Here is a 19,783-nt window from a genome sequence, read left to right as displayed (position 1 = left end):
TCCTCCTCCTTCATGTAATGTGCAACCCGCCACCGGGTCCGGGTCAGTAGTAGTTTGTACAAATTCCAGAGGGTGCAGGGGGCTTGCTGGGTCCTCGGGCCCCGTAGCAGCTGCACCCCCTGCACCCTCTATAATTATGCCACTGCATGTAACTACTGACTTGAGTAAGTCCTATCTATAGGATTCCCTTAGTGGCCAAAAATGTATCCAGTTTTGGTTTATTCATTAACAGTAGTTTCTGTAACCACCCCCACCGGCAATGAGTTCCAGAATTGTACTGCCCTAATGGTGAAAAATCCTCTTCTTAATTCAGTATGGAATTTATTTTCCTCGAGCCTCAGTACATGCCCGCGTGTCCTAAGTATAGGCCTGTTAGTTAACAAATCTTCTCCCAGTTTCATAGGATTCCCAATCCTGTATTTGATTATACTAATCCTATCACCTCTCAACCTCTGTTTCTCCAGTGAAAACATATTCAGCCTGGTTAACCTATCTTTATATTCTAGTGATTCGATATTTTTACTAGCTTAGTCGCCCTTCTCTGTACCTGTTCCAATGAATTGATGTCCTTTTTAAGGTGCGGTGCCCAAGTGTGGTCTCACCAATGCCTTGTAAAGAGGCACTATCACATTGGCATCCCTTGAATCCATACCCTGTTTAATGCATGCCAGTGTCCGGTTTGCTTGTGATGCTGTACTTGAGCAGTGTTCACTATTACCCAATTTTTCATCTATAATGACAACCAAGTCCTCCTCTACAGCACAATTTCCTATAATAACTCTATTTAGCCTATAAGTAGCTTGTTCATTTTTGTTCCCATAATGAATTACTTTACATTTTTCAATGTTAAACTGCATTTTACACCTTTCCAGTTTATTTAGGTCACTTTGTAGTGTTTCCATATCCTCTCCTGAGTTAATTTCCTTACTCAATTATGTGTCGTCCGCAAATATTTCAATTTTACTCACTATGTCACTTCCAATATCATTAATGAATATATTAAACAAGGTGGGCCCCAATATTGAACCTTGCGGGACTCTACTTTGTACCTTACCCCAGCTGGAATGTATGCCATTTACGACCACTCTCTGTCTACAATTGTGCAACCAGTTTTTAATCCAATTACAAATTTTATCTCCTAACCCTAAATTACCCAGTTTCCAGTTGAACCTTTTATGAGGCACTGTCAAAAGCTTTAGCAAAATCAAGCAGCATTACATCAACAGATTTCCCTAATTTCCCTAATTAAATTAGTCTGACATGATCTATTTTTGACAAGCCCATGCTTGTCACTTTCTCATGTTCTTAGAAATTTTGGATACTATCTCTTATTGTACCTTCTAATATTTTCCCCACAATGGATGTAAGGCTGACCAGTCTATAATTTTCAGGGTTAGTTTTCTACCTTTCTTCCATATTGGTACTACATTAGCTATGCTCCAGTCCCTTGGTACCGTCCCAGAGTTTACTGATTCCTCGAATATCAGATATAATGATAGTGCTATGCAAGAATTCAATTATTTTAGTATCTAAGGGTGTATTTCGTCCGGGCCAGTAAATTTTTTACTATTTAGGTTCTGTAATCTACTTTTGACCATTTCCTCACTCAAACATAGTTTGGGAGCAATCAAGAGCTGAGCATTTAATCTGTGGGAGATCTTCTGAAGATTCTTCCCTTGTAAATACAGATGCAAAAAATTCATTAAATAATTCTGCTTTCTCTTTTGCAGGATACCCTGCTTATTTTTTAGTGGACCAATATTTTCCTTCCTTAACTGTTTCCCGTTTATATAACTGTAGAATTTTTGGGGATTTGATTTGCTATCTGCAATCTCTAATTTATCCATCTTGATTGTATTTTTACATTTCTTATTACATTCTTTATATGCGGCAAATGATTTAAGTGTCCCATCTTGTTTAAATGCCCTCCTTTTTTAGCGGTTTCAAAATTGACTGTGCTGTCAAGCCACATCGGTTTCCTTTTGACATTTGTTATTTTATTTACCCCAGGAATTTACCCTGCAAATCGCTGGAGGTGGATTTTTGGGGGAAAAAAATCCACAAAAAAAAAATGATGACAACGCGGGTGTAAAGATCTAAACACTAGAAATGTAATTTCCACTCAATAAGAATGGTCTGTTCACGCATATGGGGATAACAGCTGATGACCCTTAAGACATGGTGGAAAGCTGCGCTCCTCACCAATTTTATTCTCCATCAATGGGGGACAATAGCCAGTGTAAAGCTGGCCATACATCTACAGGTTTATTGTCAGATCTGGCTGGTTGGAAAAAAAACCTGGTAATGGATGAGAGCAACTGACAGTTGACCATTTGCTTTGAAATGCTGGAAAACTGTCATTCAGGTATTACCGGGTGTTTGTTCCAACCAGCCAGATTTGACAATCTGTAGATGTATGGCCAGCTTAAAGGTACCCATACACCTTACAATTATTGTATACAATATCCAGTGGTGCAAGTAGAATTTTTTTCTTGGTGGTACTGATAGCCTCTACCAAAAATGGGCGTGGCCATGTGTCATGAGGGGGCGTGGTCACACAAAGCTAGAGGAGTGACTAAATGACAATAGTGGCGTGGCATCAGGAGACAGGGAATGACTGGGGGTGGGTTGGCTCTTGCTTGGGGGAGAGCTGGGCAGCTTGTGCTTACAATTGTGGAGCCTGCTCTTCATGCTGTCGGTGCCGCTGATGCCTGTCAATGTGAAAGGCTAAATCAACAGTAGCCGGTAGTTGCATACAGCACCAATCATAACGCTGGGTGGGCGGGCTGCGGATGCATTATGATTAGACTTAAAATAAAAATAGAATTGACAGTGGGTCAGGGGGTAAGTGGTACTGCGTACCTGCAACATATTTCTTACAGGTACTCCGTACCACGCCGTACCCCCTTACTTGCAACACTGACAATATCGCATCTCGATTTTGCGATGAGATCTAGTACAACATTATGCTTCACATACTTTTTGTACTAGATCTCATCTCATCGCAAAACCGAGATGTGATGAGATGTGATATTGTATACAATAATTGTAATGTGTATGGGAACCTTAAGTCGGGATTCTGATGTCTGAGAAATGACTGTTGGAACTCCACCTGTCCAGGAGTCATCCGCTGCCCCTTATGGGAGATCTGGGTCACAGCTCAGATGAGGTCTCACCTGTCCTGCGCATAAATAAACGGCCGTCTACTAGAATCTCCCGTGCTGCTGAGGGGTCCCAGCAAAAGTACCAATAAAGGCTTATAGGTAGATACAATCTGCAGAGTTACAGTTTGCCTTGTAAAAAAAACACACAAACATATGCATGAAAGTATTTACTATATAACCTGTATGAAAATAAACAAACAAAAAAAACCCCACTAGAACATGTATAAGATGGTCTAGCTTCATCAGTGAGCACCATCTATAATCATCAGTCCATCTGATCTACAGCAACAGGGTATACAGGTAGCTCCAGGAATGCACCTGGTAGGTATAAGGTAGCCGGAGGAAGCAACACGGACAGAGATTATACATGTAAACTGGAGGCCAGCGTCACTAAATACTGTAACGTTGTACAATTATTGATGTTGTTCTTCGGTCCCCACATTATCCGATGGTGCAATTGGTTGCGCCGGGGAGAGTGTTGAGATGTTAAATTCTAGCAGATGGAGAAGTCTTCAGAGGAGGGCATCACAGTTTGTTAGGATTTACCCATTTATATGTTCCTTCATATCGGAAGCCAACACTCTGCATCAACAAATCACCTTCCTGTGGGCCGCGGCTGGAATAGGATTGGGAGATATTAGGAATAAATAAATCAAAAGGTTCTCTGCATTCACGGGGGTATGTAACTAAAGGGGAGGAGGAAAATTAATGTTCCTCAGTTTGTTGTTGTTACACTGTAAACCCTAATTTGAGAATGTAATAACATAATCTCTCAGAGTAAAAAAAAAAAAAAGGGTGCCGGCAAGCAAACGTCACCATAAAACAGCACTATGATACAATACTTCTTATGGGGCATATTCAATCTTGGCTGAGTTTTTCACCAGGTGAAAAAAACTGCAACGATTTGCCTATCAGTATTCAATCACTGGCATTTTCGCCCAGTTTTTGAGTAAACTTTCAGTGAATATTTCACTTTTTTTTCTGCATGCATTGGTATGGGCAAAAACGGCTGCAAATTCACCAAAATCAGGTGCGTTAAGGTCAATTTAGCTAATTTTTTTAATTGTGTATTTTATTTATTTTTATAAAACTTTCAAATGAAACAATAAGAAAACAAAACAAAAAAATAAATTACACAACGTAAATTTTGCATGCATTTCTCAAACAAGATCAGTAACGGAATAAAACAATCCCAGACGGTAATATAGCAAAAAGGACTGGTAGAGCTAAGGGTCAGAGATAGTCGTGCATGTGAGGCCGGAAGGGCACACCGCAGAGATGCAAAGAATTACAGACTATTGTTGTCATGCATCATGAATCTTGCCAGAGACCTTAAACTTTGTCATATTTATTCTTACAATCTCGTTTAAAAATACATAAATCAGGCAATTTAGCAAATTTGCATCGTTTTTGACAATGCTAGATTTTTCACCCAGGCGTAAAATTGGCATGGGACTGAATAGGCCAAGTCGAATTCTCTCAAAAAACCTGGTAAATATTGGTGATTTTTCGCCTGGCAAAAATTTTGCCCAGGATTGAATACACCCCCAATATAGCAACTGCATTGTGAACTTGACAGTATATTGTTTATTATTTTGATGGAGATTATAGTTTGTGTCATAAGACAATTCAAAACAGGAGCCCCATTTCTTTAGGGCCTTCTCTCTCTCTAATTATATTTCTATTGGATATTTGGAGTGGTCTTGCACTATTACGGGGTATTCAATTGGTGCTGATTTTTCCCCTAGGTAAAAAATCTGCTGATTTTGCCATTTTAAATTTGCACATTTCGCCTATTCAATTAGAGCAATGATTTTTCTCCTAGGCCAGTGGTTCCCAAACTGTGTGCCGTGGCTCCCTGGTGTGCCTCGGGACACTTGCAGGGGTGCCCCAGTTAGGTGGTCCAGGACCAATTCAAATTATTTATGATCAATTATTTATGGACAAAACCAGTGCTGGTGGCTGCCAATCATAAAATGTGTAAAAAAAAAAAAAGCTAAACATGCCCTTTAGCACATATAAACACAATCTACTTAATTTTATATATTTTTGGGGGGCCTAGGGGTTCCCTGGGAAAGTTCAGATACTCTAGGGTGCCGTGATTCGAAAAAGATTGGGAACCTCTGTCCTAGGCAAAAAAAAATAAAAAATTGGCATGGTGGAAAAACACCTAGATCGGTGAATCCTCTTATTTTCGTGAAATTGTGGGCATATTCAAGTGTCGGAGTGATTTTTCACCTCGCCAAAAATAGAATAGAAAGGTATGGACCAAAAAAAAAAAAAGAGAGAGAAAATAGTGGTAAAATAGCCCCCAAAAATGGGACAAATTGAATATCATTCACAGGAAATTTTACTAAACCATCTAAAAATAAAAAAAGGTGGTGATGTTGCCCCTTAGCAACCAATCGGGTTCAGTTTATCATTTTCTAGGATGCAATAATAAAAGAATGTCGTTGGTAAATATGGCCAACATCCCCTATTTTCCTTTTTAGAAGCTATAGGGGGTATTCTAATGTGTGGCTATATTTCCATCAGTCGTAAATATCGGCACACATCGATTCCACGCAGCCATTTTAGAACACATTGCAGCTATGCAGACATTTTAAAAAGTTGGATCTGCATTGTCAAAAACAGCTGCAGGATTGTGGAATCCGTGGTCTTTTGCAACAAAATACATGATTATTCCGACTGTCGAATTGGCCATTTGTACCACACTTGGTAGAGTTCCCATATAGATGGTAAGTTATAAGGCTAAGGGCCAAATGTAATAGGGTGTGAAAATCAGAAAGTGAGAGAGATTTTTTTTTTTTTTTAAAGCGACAATCATTTACACAACGAAATCAACCTGTCTTTTTTTCACTCTAACTGATTGGTTAACTACCAAATCGCGCCCCTTTCTCACATTTCTTTGCCCACATACGTTGTAGTGTAGTCTCTTTGCTCACCTTCCATATTTGTAGGGCAGGGGTTTGATCTTCTCTTTCTCCAGTTGGTGCAAGATGGGAGTAAAGATGCGCCAGGCTTCTCTCAGCTCATCACTATTGCAAGAAAATAAGTGACCCGTTATCGACAATATCAGAGACTCACCCACCTCTCCATTATGTGCAACATACACCAGACTTACCTGCGCACAAAGTGCATCTGGCTTCCACAGAATACATCCAGAATCAGCCTCTCGTATGCATCTGGCAGCTTAACATCCTGTTAGGTAGACGTATACAGAAGTTACTATATGCAAGCTGCTAGTTATTAGTATGAAAGTGTGTATACTGAGAACTAAAGCTGTGTGCCCCAGGCCCTTGTATGGCTGATCTCCTCACAAGATAACCTTCGTAGTGTGCCCAACATGGCTTTCTCACCTGGTACGCTCATAGACAGGATGACAAATGACATGGATCTGGCAATTATGTTGGGACAACACTGAGACACTGCAAACACCCATTTTGTGTCATCTCTTCTAGGTGTGACCTAAACCACTCAAGGTTATTCTATGTATCGCACTCAAAATGGCCACCTCACCTGGTTACTTTTATGGATAGTACGCTCACCTGGTGCCTTTCTCGTAGAAGCTATTATCCAAAATGTCTGCACCAACCCTGCAGAATGCTTATTGTGTTCTCTAGGTTTAGTGGTTCTTAATTATTTCTGTAGTATTTTTTTTAATTTGCTGTAAATATGATGCCTTTGTACTATTTACCATGTTTTTAGAAAGAAAAGCGCTAGAGCATAAAAATTATTATTATTCTGTTGGGTAGGGCAATACTCCCAGCATGCTCCATTGTGGCAAGTGCTCTGCTCTCCTCTCCTTCTTCTAGGCTATGTGTGTACCCGGCGATACTGGTGGTGGTGGGGACCCGGCGCAGCACCAGCATCGGCAATTACATACACACTGGTCGAGGTTAGCGAGGTTAGTGGAGGTGAGTGACCCCATGGGGGGGGGCCGATTCAGATCTGGTTGCAGTTTTGCAAAATGTAATTCAGGGCACCACACACTGGGTCCAGCCAAGAGATGTGCCAAGCGCCGGCTGGCCATGTTTGGGGACACAACAGCTGCATGTGACATCACACAGCCACCGCGGCCCTCCCACGGAGCCGCACGGACACGCCACCGCTTTTCAGGCCGCTCCAAGAAACTGTTTGGTCTGCCCCCAATAGTAAGTCATGACCCGCCCCCTCCATTGGAACTTTAACTGCGAGAAGATCACAGTTCAAGTATTTGCGGACGCGCATATCTCCAATTACCTTGTACCGGTTTCCATATGTCAGGTCTAGCTCAGATTCCTCAGGGTTGAAGAACATCCCTGGCTTCTTGGTCATCATTTTTGTGTAGACTGCTTCATCTGGCTGAACTCGTATCACCAGCTCATTCCTCTTACACTGTCCTTGGAAAATATCACCTGGAACCTCGCGGAACTGCAGCCTTATCTCTGCCTTTCTCTCATTCAGAGCCTTGCCGCAGCGCATGATGAACGGAACACCTGGGGACAGAATTGTAGGTTACAGACACAGCTGGAAAAGGACAGAAGAGGGGTACAGATATAGGAGAGCATTCACAGTCCTAAAAATGGTCTATTTTGGTTATCAAACAAGGGAACAACGAAGCTGCAGTTTACAGAGTCTCAGAGAGCTCTCCCCGCCGAAAATACACCCCCCCCCCCCCCCCCCCGTCCCCTCGCAAACATTTGAGGGGATATGTTACGAGGATGTATCCCCTGGCATGTGCCCGCAGCAGGGGAAATCATTCGATATTCACCGTCCGTCGAATGATTTCCCCTGCCTTTTGCAAATATAAAAGTCAGTGGAGACTGACTTATATTTGCGGGCAGCGGGACGAAGACAGGGTGGGTGGCTGACATCATGTGACATCAGCCACATGCCCCTGGCACACTGCACCCACCCGCAATCCAATGGAAATGCCCAGCGTATTTTGTTAGTAGAATTCTTTGTTATCTTTTTTACTTTAAGCACAATTAAAAGGGGCGTACACAAGGTACGATTTACTTTCTATTCAATCCCCATCTAATCGCACGGTGCAGTGTGCACATTATATTTAAGGTGCCCATACACGGTACAATTGTTGGGTGCGATGAATTGGGTTGGATGCGCGTTCCCGTGCACATCTCATCGCACAGCTCAAAAAGTATGTGCTGCACATACTTTCTGTACTAGATTGCATCTCATTGCAAAACATATGGGATGCGATCTAGTCCAAATTGCATACAATAATTGTACCGTGTATGGGCACCTTAATTAGAGTATAAATTACAGATCTGTACTACATAGTCTTGCGTGCACTATTTCTCTGTTCGGTTTTAATGCTGTTGGGCCGCGCATTGGGATCAAATTGAAATCAAATGCATTCGATTCGATTTTGATTATAAATGAAAAAAAGCCCGGGAGAAGCCCGGAGAAGAGTCTGTCAGCATCATGTGTGGGGGCGGGGGCCTGATGTAGGTGTCATCAAGCCCCACCCCCAGCAATGGAAATCCCCCCAATTTGTGGTGCCTCATGGAGGGGAGGGGCTAAATTGAGCTATTTGCATATTTAGCCCCTCCCTCCCGGTGAATAGCCACAAATCGCGGTAAGTCAACAATGCGGCCGGGCAGCTGCTGGGGAGATCCGGAGGGTGAGGCAGAATCCGGGAGGATTGCCCTCTTTTCCGGGGGGCCGGGAGGGGGACCCGATTTCCGGGACCCTCCCGCCCAATCCGAGAGGGTATGCAACCCGGTGTATGCCCTATAAATCTACCAGCTAAGACAACAGGTGCAATACAATAAACAAAATGCAATAAAACAAAAGAAAAAAGAAAAAAATGGCATGGGGCCATAATAAGAAGTGCCAGAATTGCACAGCTGTGATACGAGAAGTACTGTATCTGCATACTGGAGTATGGAGTTAAAGTAAAGGAAGAGTAAATGGAGAGGCCGGGGTGGAGTGTACCAGGTTAAGCCATGGAGACCATGGTCCTGATTCTGGTTGGTTTGCAAAAGCAAACTCATTATTTAATGGACCATACCATGCTGCACTGCAGGTGGGGTAGATGTAACGTGCAGAGAGATAGATTTGGGTGGAGTTTGTACAAACGAATATCTATATTGCAGTGTAAAAATAAAGCAGTCCGTATTTACCCTGCACAGAAACAACAAACACACCCAAATCTATCACTCTGCACAGGTTACATCTGCCCCACCTGCAGTGCAGCATGGTTTTATCCATTAAAGAAGGAGTTTGCTTTTGAGAGTGAACCAGAATCAGGCCCCAATCTAGTTAAAGTTAGAGCTGGTGTTATTTTGCATATATACAAAGCGTTCCTTAGAAACAGAGTCATTCACTAGTGCCTTGAAAGAGTCGAATGTGGGCTATCATTGGCCAGTCACAGCCTCGCAATGCAGACATTAGCCAGGGTGAAGATATTGTTAACAATAACGTGAGAAGTGTAGTAATGTAGCACATGATGAACCATCTCCCCAGCACTTTCTCCTTACCGTCCCATCGCTCGTTCTGCACATATAGCACAGCAGTGGCAAATGTTGGGGTGACGGATCCTCTAGGTACTGTGGGATCATCCAGATAGCCTTTCTGAGCCTCTCCTTGCCCCTCTGGATTCCCGACATACTGACCCAAAACAATATTGGCAAGGGTCAGTGCCGGCACGCTCTTCAGTACCTTCACCTGGGGAGAGAGCGTACAATAGAAATGCAGATTTTGGGAAAGGTGAAACATGAATTAGACCAGTGCAAACAGAGGAATCACAGGCCCTTATTCAGATCTGATCACAGTACAAATGTGTTCTCAAAATGGGCAAAACCATGTGCACTGCAGGTGGGACAGATGTAACATGTATAGTTAGATTTGGGTGAGTTATTTTGTTTCTGTGCAGGGTAAATATTGGCTGCATTATTTTTACACTGCAATTTAGATTTCAGTTTCAACACAACCCACCCAAATGTAACTCGCTCTGCACATGTTACATCTGCCCCACCTGCAGTGCACATGGTTTTGCCCATTTTGAGAACAAATTTGTACTGCAATCAGATCTGAATAAGGGCCACAGTCTGCACAGGAAACACAATACAATAGTTCCAGCACAAACATTTGTGCTACTGCTTCAATGACACAAGAAACACTATTTCCCATGTATAGTCAGAGATCTAGGGCGATGTTCCCATCTCATACTCCATCTTACATTGATCTTCTACAGTAACGCACCAGTGTTCTCTAATATGCACGGGAAGGAGGGTGACGTTAGCTTTTGGCTAGTTAATATGCCAGCAGTAAACCAGTTCCACCATGCGGTGCAGAATTCTGGCCCATACGTTCCCACCACTAATGGTTAGCGTCAGATGGATTATTTCCATGAATCATCCTTGATGTTCCCATCTTCCTCTCCAGCACACAGAACCTGGTATGTGGTGCAAGCAGCAGTGTATCCTACTCTCCTACAAATAACAATGCGTTACCTTCTCATCCCGCACATCATCCGAGTTAGTGGACACCGGCTTTTCCATGGCCACCAAGCACATCATCTGCAGCAAGTGGTTCTGCATCACATCTCTGGAAATAGAGAGAGAGGATGAAGCAAATGCCCCACTGGCTCATATAATGGTATCCGTTACATTACACAGGCCGTGAGGGCTCATATAGGGTTACATTTATCTAACAATATTTGTGGCTAAATCCCCGAAAACACCAGATTTAAGTATCCCCCGAATGTACTAAAGGGGAATCTCCGATCCCTGCTGCGATCCAGCCTGCATCGCCGCTGGCCGCCTCCCCCATAAGATTCTATAGGGGATGAGAAGCTGCTCCATGTATTAACATTGGGCAGCCCGGCTTCGAATCCCTGGGCTATTGCCATTCTGAGATGGAGACAGCCCATTGTAGCCTATGGATCGGGACAGTGCGGTCAACAGGGGGGTCAGCGATAACCGCACATGTGCAGACCTCTCCGCTTTCGGCTAAGCGCATCGCAGAGACGGGCTCCATTTGGAGCCATCCCAGCGCTAATATCGCATTTTACAATGCGATCCTGGGCGGTAATATTTCACCCATATCGCATTGTAAATGCGATAATTGATAAATGGGCCCCATAATATGTTACACAAGCTGGGCGGGCTCATATATCATATAGTAGTGTCACTTATATTACAGAGGCCGGGGGGCACGCGTAATAGTATCACCGATATTATATAGACAGGAGGGCTTATATAATAATGTCATTTATATTATTTGTACCTGATAATGCCAAATTCATCAAAGTATCCTCCGCGCCCCTGTGTGCCAAATGGCTCTTTAAATGTCAAAACCACAGAGGCGATGTGATCCCGATTCCACAGGGGTCCAAATATCCGGTTGCTAAATCTAGAGAAAGCATGGTAAAGTGTGTTATACTAAGGTCAGTAACATAACAGAATGCTGAGATTAGACAGACAGGCGAAGGGTTCTAACCTGAGCACCATGAGGTTCTGCACCATCTCTTTGCCCAAATAATGGTCAATACGGTAGATCTGGTTCTCCTGGTAGAGTGCGGAGATGTGCTCAGATAATTTATTGGAGCTGTCCAGGTCCTTTCCAAATGGCTTTTCCACAATCACCCGATTCCATCCGCTGCAGGAGCACAGAGAGAGGGCGGAAACATAATTATTACTGTAATAACATCGCTGCTCCAGCAGACAAGCATTAGCATGTGTCCTGTAGTGACAATATGTCACATTACAGGCCGCCCTGGTTTGTCCCGTTAGAATTCCCACGGCACCGAACCCAGGAAGACCCCTTCGCACTAAGTGGGTGATTCAGGTTACTTTGCAAAAGCAAACTGCTTCTTTATTGGACAAAGCCATGCTACACTGCAGGTGGGGCAGATGTAACATGTGCAGAAAGAGTTACATTTGGGTGGGGTGTTTTCAAAATGAAATCTATATTGCAGTGTAAAAATAAAGCAACCAGTATTTACCCTGCACAGAAATAATAGAACTCGTCCAAATGTAACTCTCTCTGCACATATTACATCTGCCCCACCTGCAGTACAGCATGGTTTTGTCCATTAAAGAAGGAGTTTATTTTTGCAAACCAACCTGAATCACCCCCCAAACCAGGATACAGGTTGCCTTGGCGAAACACGTGAAAACTAACAATGAATACATATAGCAATATTAAGGGTGATGGAATGCAATCACGTACGTTGTGTTCATACAGGTCACTCTGATGTTACGGGTCACATCCAGATATACACTGGGTGGTACTGCTAAATAAAACAGGCGGTTTGCTTTAGACCCATTGGGCAGCGACTGGAGATGTTGGTCGAGTGCTTTGAAAGAAGCTTCATCAGAGTATTGTCCAGATACATAAGAGTTCCTCTTGAAGAAGGAGTCCAGCTTCCCTGCATCCTTATCAGTGACCTGAAGCACACAAGAAAATCAGAGTTGTTGCCAATATTCTTTCGTGCACCACAAGGTGGCGCTATAGCAACTGGCATGGGACACACTTTTTGCAACAGCTGCTGCATTTTAGTCATTCAACAGCAAACACACAACAACAAAGCTGAACAACAAGTTGTCAGAAGTAAACAACAAGCACACATGCAAATATTTGGCCTGATTCAGATCTGTTCACTAGGCTGCTTATATTCGCATATATATATAAAATTGTATATCCCTCATTCGTAAAGTCAGCCAGGAGTTACTTTTCATTTGACAATTTCCTCTGAATTTGCGGCGGGCGCTGACGTCACAAGCAGTTGGGTGTTCCCTTGCTTCTGCCTCCATTCCGCCCAATATGGAGTGAACACGCCGGCGAGAGTCTGAATTGGCCCCATTGTTCAGTGTGCACACAGAAAATATATACGATCACGGCAATAAAGGGGGGAATGTTTATCGGGACATGCAAACATACATATAGGGCGGTATTCAATGTTGTCATTTCTCATAACACTGCAAAATAGTGGCCATTTCCTGACAGAGTAGATGGAATGCGAATTCCATCTATTCTGTTTTTTTTTCGATTTTCGGAAACAATTTGAAAATCAGCAAAGACGTGGATCCACGAATCCCCTTTGCCAAGGATACGGACGCTAATCCCCCAAAAAATTGCATTTCCGCAACAGCAAATTCCCCTTTTCAAAGAGCCAGATCTGCACAAGTGAATCCCTGATGTCTCCCTAGCGAAAACATCTGGGATTGTATACTCGAATCCCATATTTCTGAAAATTGGAAATTATGGCACACATTGAATACCCCCCTTAAGGGGGCAGTCCCCTTATTCAGGTATTAATTGGTGTACAGTACTTTATCCAGCATTCAAGAGCTGGTATTTAGTATGACTATCAAAGCAAATAAAAATGCCACACAAGTAATATGAAAAATTCCAGCGCCCACCTATTCGCCATCATTACGATGTTCATAATGCTATGACTCAATACATGTGGAGAAAGGGGAGCTGCAGGGGGGGGTGGGAACACCACCTATGACAGCATAGTGCTAGAACCTTCCCAGCCAGGACATTACCTTGAAGTACTGCTGGCTTTGTTTCCGGATGTCCTGCACGGTCAGCTTTGAGCGCGCAAACCCCACAATATAGGTATCTTCAGGGAGGAGACCGTCATTATACAGCCACCTGTAAGAGAACAAAACAATGACAGGGAACATTAGGAATTAGCTGATAACTTATGAAGTCTATGTAGTGCACCTCCCCCATAACTGTATAGTGTGTATCACAGGGGGAAACTGGGGAGTTGGACGCGAGCCCACCACACCATATGGGTTTCTCCAGCATTGAGGACCATAGACTTTAATGCTAAGGATGGGTCAGAATGAAAGGTTACAGAATAAAAGAAAAGTGGTTCTAATTTAAACCAGCGGTTCCCTCCCGTACCCCTTGATTAGTCTTTTTTATTTCTGAGTCCCGCCTCCTCTCAATTCGAAATATCCACAGTACTTACTAGTGGAGTGGAAGTGAGCGGTATGTGTTTCTTTACATTAAGGAGTAGCAAAGGAGTAGTATGTGGTCAGGCATTGGGTCCCTCTGTGTCTGGCCGCTGGTTGTGTACTGTCCGGGGTTGTGTACTGATCCGGGGATCCCACGAAGGCATGTAGGATTAATGCCGCTGCTTCCTCCACCCGTGTCAGCATGGGGCAGATGATTGCTGATGTCTGAGGGCAGTGCGGGTAGCTCCAAGTGGATTGTGGGTCAAGCAAAAGCAAGGGGAGATGCTGAGGACACTGCAGGCGGACCGGAAGTGACGCAATGTGGCTCATCTCCACGGCAACCGGAGACGTAGTCTGCCATCAGGAGACCACTTCCTTTTCTTCTGTCATTACCCATATTATTTTAAAGGGGATGCGGTCAATTTGCCGGCGGTCGGGATCCCGGCGTTCAGAATCCCGACACTGGAATCCCGACCGCCGAAATCCCGAAACTTTCTCCCTCCGTGGGAGTCCACGACACCCATAGAGGGAGAATAAAATAGCGTGCCGAGCGTAGCGAGGCACCGGGCCCGCTGCGTGGTGAGCGCAGCGAGCCCGCAAGGGGGGGGGGCGATCCACGTCCCCCCCATGTCGGGATTCCGACCGCCGGGATTCCGACCGCCGGCATTACGTATCGGATCCTTTTAAAGTATCCCCAATCAGTGTGCGGTCTACCCCCAGTGGCACAAGTACCCCAGGTTGGGAATCACTGATTTAAACCAACAACAAAAAAAAATGATTTGGCTCTTTTCTACATGTGAAAAGTGTCAAATCTTACTTCATTTACTTGATGATTCCAATCCAATGTGCAGCCCCGTGCGCATCGTCTCAGATCCAAAGATTGTCGTCACTGCACCAAGGATGCATTGTATACAATACCTGAGGCAGTGAATGTTATCGCATATGGGGTGAGATTTAACAGGATGAGAGATTCAGAAAGTGAGAGATTTGGTAAGAAATCTCCAGGTTTTTTAAAGCGGCAATCATTTACACTGCAGCACAGTTGGATTTTGAAGTGTAAATGATTGCCGCTTTAAAAAAACCTGGAGATTTCTTTTTTTTTTTTTAGATTTCTTTTTTATTGAAGCAAGTGTACATTAATCAAAAGAATTCAATTCAGTTTCATATGTACATTATTAAAAGAAGCTTTCATGCGGTTGCATCAGGTAGTCAATACATCCGGGATGGTTACAAGTATATATTAATAACAAGAACATTGGTACAAATACTAGAATCTATTCTCAGGTGGAGAGCTATATACAATCTCTTGAGAACAAGGCCCAGAAGGGGTGTTGTATAATTATACCTTTATGGATACGCTATATAACCCACTTCAGAATTCGTCATTTTAGTCACTAGGATGATCCCCGATAAGAGCCACGTTAAAGGTATGTATATTCTATCATATAGGTGGTTACCAAGTGGTGCTGGGGGTCGTTTTTGTTTTTTTATTATTGCTTAAGTTAGTGAAGTGCTCCATAGGGGAAGAAATTATAAATGTAATCCTAACTCATGAAAAGTAGATAATTAAACATACAACAAATAATATAAAATATACAAAGCAATTAAACAACGAACAATATAAAAAGGACATATAAGACCACTATTATGCTACCCATAAGAAGATGGGGTTCTCCTACAGGGTTATCCCCGCTCTGTTGTACCTGGTGCCTAAGGCCCCCGATCCACTGTGTAATAGATGGTGACAATTATTTCTAAGATTTGTTTCTTCCGATAGGAGCAGGTGCGGACAATACCCGATTATACAGATTGGTCACAGCATAAGATACATTCCTACCAGTCACGTATTTTATCCTCTTTAGTTCCCATCTTCTTTGTACCAGACTTTCTAGGCATCTAAATCCTGTCCCTTTCCTCTGACTCTCGCATTTCTCCTTGTCTACCTTTATTCTAGTGGATTTAAATAGTGCTAATCGGGTCTTCATTTCGTGCTATTCTTGTTTCGTCCCAACTCGTTATTTGGAAACATTTTCTTAGATGTATCTTTATTATGTTTGGTTGTTTTTCTATAATAGTTCCCCATGTTTCAAATAGCTCTTTCACCCTTTTTTCTTTTTGGAGTGTCGCCTCCACCCATTCAATACGGAATATATAAAATAGTTTTTCCTCAAACAGTTTCATTGTGGGGGCAGCTCTGTCTATCCACCTGTGGAGAATGCTTTTCCTAGCTGCAGCTGATATTGCCAGTAACAATTTGTTTTGCCTTTTGCAATCTTTGTCTCCCTCTCAGTTATCCCAAAGATCGCCCACTCTGGGGTGAGTGGAAAAGTGTATACTAATAATTTGATGGAGAATTGCCATACTTCCTCCCAAATTTTTTTAATCTGTCCGCATTTCCACCGGCAGTGAAACAGATCTGCCCCCACTCTATCACACTTTAGACATTTGCAGTTTGGTGCTATACCCATGTTAAACCTTATTTTCTGAATCTCTCATCCTATTAAATCCAGGGTTGCCAACTTTAGAAAGCTCCTCTCCGGGAGAAGCCCGGAGAGGAGACTTTCAGCAGGAATTCAGGGGCGGGGCTTAAACGTGACACCATTAAGCCCGCCCCCATGAAGGAAAGTGCCTCAATTTGACGATCTCTGTGGAGGGGGCGGGGCTAAACAGCACGATGATGACACTTTGGCCCCGCCCCCTCTCCGGTGATCGTCAGAAAAGGTCATTTAAATGCCGCGGCCGGGGTGGGGGAGCGGGGGTCCCCCAGAATCCGGGAGGGCTGCCCACCTTTCTGGGGGGCCGGGAGGATGACCCGATTTTCGGGACCCTCGCGGCCATTCCGGGAGGGTAGGCAACCCTGATTAAATCTCACCCCTAATGTACATTTCAAGAGTTTTCACCTGGGCTTTTCAGCAAAATACCAGGTAGAACTGCTTCATCCTGTAATTTGCTGCTGTAAGTGTAAAAGGGTACAGGGCAGCTGCACCAGGGAAAATGACCCAGCAGTCAAAATCCTGGGTAATTCCCAGGTAGTATGTAAAAGGGGTATTAAATAACTACTTTACATTCCCCCCATTTGTATAGTTGTCTTCTACTTACCACAAGGTCGGGTAGATCTTCTTTTTGGCCAAATCTCCCTGTAGAATGAACAGAATGTAAATTATTCCAGAAGATCCAATCTCTTCATCACCAACTGTCCTAAAGAATAACGTGTTTATATCCTAGTATTGGCTCCAGAGGGTCACAGTCCTGGAGAAACAGATTTTTTAGTTTTACAGGAACTTTTTAAATATATTTTGATCTTCTTCCAAATGTCCGTCATGTGTGATGTGCAGACAGAACACAGGCCTTTTGTTTCCTACACACTGTTTATTGTTATAATCCCCACTGGTAAGTGCTGTGAAAGTCTCCTGCACAGTACAGGTCATGTATCCACCAACATAGAATGGGTGTGGATCGTATTGTCGACCAAAACTGAAAAATCTGTTTCTTCAGGACTTAGGTAGACAGGCAGCAAGGTCGACAGGGCTCTAGGTTGACATGGGTTTAGGTCGACAAATGCGTTAGGTCAACAGGTCGACATGGGTTTTTTCACTGTTTTTTGACCCGAATGTCAACCCAGTCGACATGGACACAGTTGGATGTCAACCACAGCCCCTCGCTTAGCTCGCTATGCTTCGGGCACGGTGCCTCGCTGCGCTCGGCACACTATTTTATTCTCCCACCACCCCCTAGTGCATGGTAGGGCATAAAATACCGCCTGTCGGCACATGTTGGGTCAAAAAACAGTGAAAAAACCCATGTCGACCTCACCCATGTCGACCTAAAACCCTGTCGAGCTTCATCCATGTCGACCTAGAACCCTGTCGACCCAACGGTGTTGACCTAATGACTGTCGACCTAAGTGTGGTCGACAATACGACCGTATACCCATAGAATAATAGCTCTGGAAAGGTAGAACAGCTTCCAGCAGGATGAGTTGGAGGAAGAGTTACCGGGGTGTCACCACAAAAGATATCCCTGTAAGTAATAAATCGATACTGGAGTTTGCAATAAATACCTCTCTGATCATCAATATTCTAAAGGGGAGTACACAGGCTTCGACTCGGGATACCGATTCCATATCGACGGCTGGCGGGGCCCGGCAGGTGCCAGCATTGAACAGGAGGGAGGGAGGGACAAAGGGAGGGGGGGATGCTGCATTAAGCATCATGGAACTGCATTTGATCTGTAGTTTTAAGCAGAGGCATCCCCCCCCATACCTGGGCAGCGCGGGGATCTGGGCAGTGGGATCCGTGTAGCTCTGGCGGGCAGGGGTCCCTGCAGCGGATAGGCAGTCAGCTGCGGGGTCCCTGGGGCAGATGGGAACTACAGTAGTAGCGCTACTAGTTCCCATCTGCTGCAGAGACCCTGCTGCTGACTTCACATAGGCCGCAGGGACCCCCTACCCGCCAGCGCTACACGGACCCGCTGCCTGCCACCCACCCGCCACCGTAGAGGTGGGGTGGCGGGTGTGAGGGCCCCAGATGTATGGGGGCCCTGGGGCAACCGCCCCTGTCGCCCCGGGGCTAATCTGCAACTGGACAGAGTGGTCATGGATATAAGGAACAGGGGCGCGGAGTCTTAACCACTGGTGGCCTACGCCAGGGAGCTCCGCAAGGAGCTTTGGACTTCGCTGCACCAAACGAGCAGGTTGCAGCCCCCTGCCCTGGTCCTCTGAACCTGGCTGAGATGGATGTACAGGACACACACTGGGAAGTAGCAATTGGAGGTCTTCAGTCTATTTGACAATCGATGTTGTAGTAGTCAATCTTGAAACCGATGAGGACAGGTACTGTAGCTTGGATCCTGGTATTTAGCCGGGAGGGAGGAATCTGGCCTGGGAGCCAGCAAAAGATATTGGCCTGGGAGCCAATGGGAAGCACTATCGGCTAGGGAACCAATGGTATGACTATCAATCTGGAAACCGATAATGGGGTTCTTTGGCCTGGGAGCTGGGAGTGACGTTAGCAGTCTGTAAACCGATGAGGTTTTAACGGACTGGATCCGATGATAGAATAATCGGCCTGGGAGCCGTTGGTTGGTTTTTGTCCTGAGAGCCAATGGTGACCTCTGCTGAGGATATCCTGAACCAAGCACAGACGTCTTCAGATGGAATGCTTGGGATGCTAATAACTTTGAAGAGAATCAAAGGTGGAGAGTTAACCAGGGAGCTGGCTAGCAGCAGGACACAGGTGCACAGGTAACGCTGGTACACAGTTGTGTATTAAACATGGTCAACAGATGTATTCATTTTTATTACCAGGTATTTATATAGCGCACACATATTTCACAACGCAGAGAATTTTTGAACATTGACATCAGTCTCTGCCCCAGTGGAGCTTACAATCTAGATTCCCTACCACATGTACACGCACACACATTCATTCCAGGGTTACTTTTTGTTGGGAGCCAATTAGCCTATCAGTATATTTTTGGATTGTGGGAGGAAACCGGAGCACCCGGAGGAAACCCACACAAGCACGGGGAGAATATACAAACTGCACACAATTATGGCTATGCTGGGAATCGACCCATGCCCTCCTGATGATGCTAACCATTACATCGTCCATTCTGTTTACACAATGTCCATACATGACCAGATTTACACCAAGTGAAGGGTGCGATTAGGAATGGACTCTTGTATACGTGGGCAGA

General features: G+C 44.3%; 1 protein-coding gene across 3 annotated transcripts in view; it reads right to left on the bottom strand.

Moving 5' to 3' along the window:
• Positions 1–3,316: 3,316 nt before the first annotated feature.
• Positions 3,317–19,783, bottom strand: part of G6PD (glucose-6-phosphate dehydrogenase) — a 29,923-nt gene continuing 13,456 nt past the window's right edge. For all 3 annotated transcript variants that reach the window (XM_083158848.1, XM_083158850.1, XM_083158849.1), the window contains exons 3-13: positions 17,186–17,223; positions 13,667–13,775; positions 12,345–12,562; positions 11,613–11,771; positions 11,400–11,525; positions 10,625–10,718; positions 9,650–9,836; positions 7,407–7,642; positions 6,289–6,365; positions 6,110–6,202; positions 3,317–3,780 (exon numbers count right to left, since the gene is read on the bottom strand). In XM_083158848.1, coding sequence (XP_083014974.1) covers positions 3,690–3,780; positions 6,110–6,202; positions 6,289–6,365; positions 7,407–7,642; positions 9,650–9,836; positions 10,625–10,718; positions 11,400–11,525; positions 11,613–11,771; positions 12,345–12,562; positions 13,667–13,775; positions 17,186–17,223 — 1,428 coding nt within the window. In that variant the 3' untranslated portion in view covers positions 3,317–3,689. The remainder of the gene's footprint in view (positions 3,781–6,109; positions 6,203–6,288; positions 6,366–7,406; positions 7,643–9,649; positions 9,837–10,624; positions 10,719–11,399; positions 11,526–11,612; positions 11,772–12,344; positions 12,563–13,666; positions 13,776–17,185; positions 17,224–19,783) is intronic.

This window comes from Crinia signifera, chromosome 9 (assembly GCF_055691185.1).
Source record: "Crinia signifera chromosome 9, ASM5569118v1, whole genome shotgun sequence".
Classification (NCBI taxonomy): Eukaryota; Metazoa; Chordata; class Amphibia; order Anura; family Myobatrachidae; genus Crinia; species Crinia signifera.
Note: the sequence above shows the minus strand (reverse complement) of the source record. Positions and strands in the feature narration are given on the sequence as shown.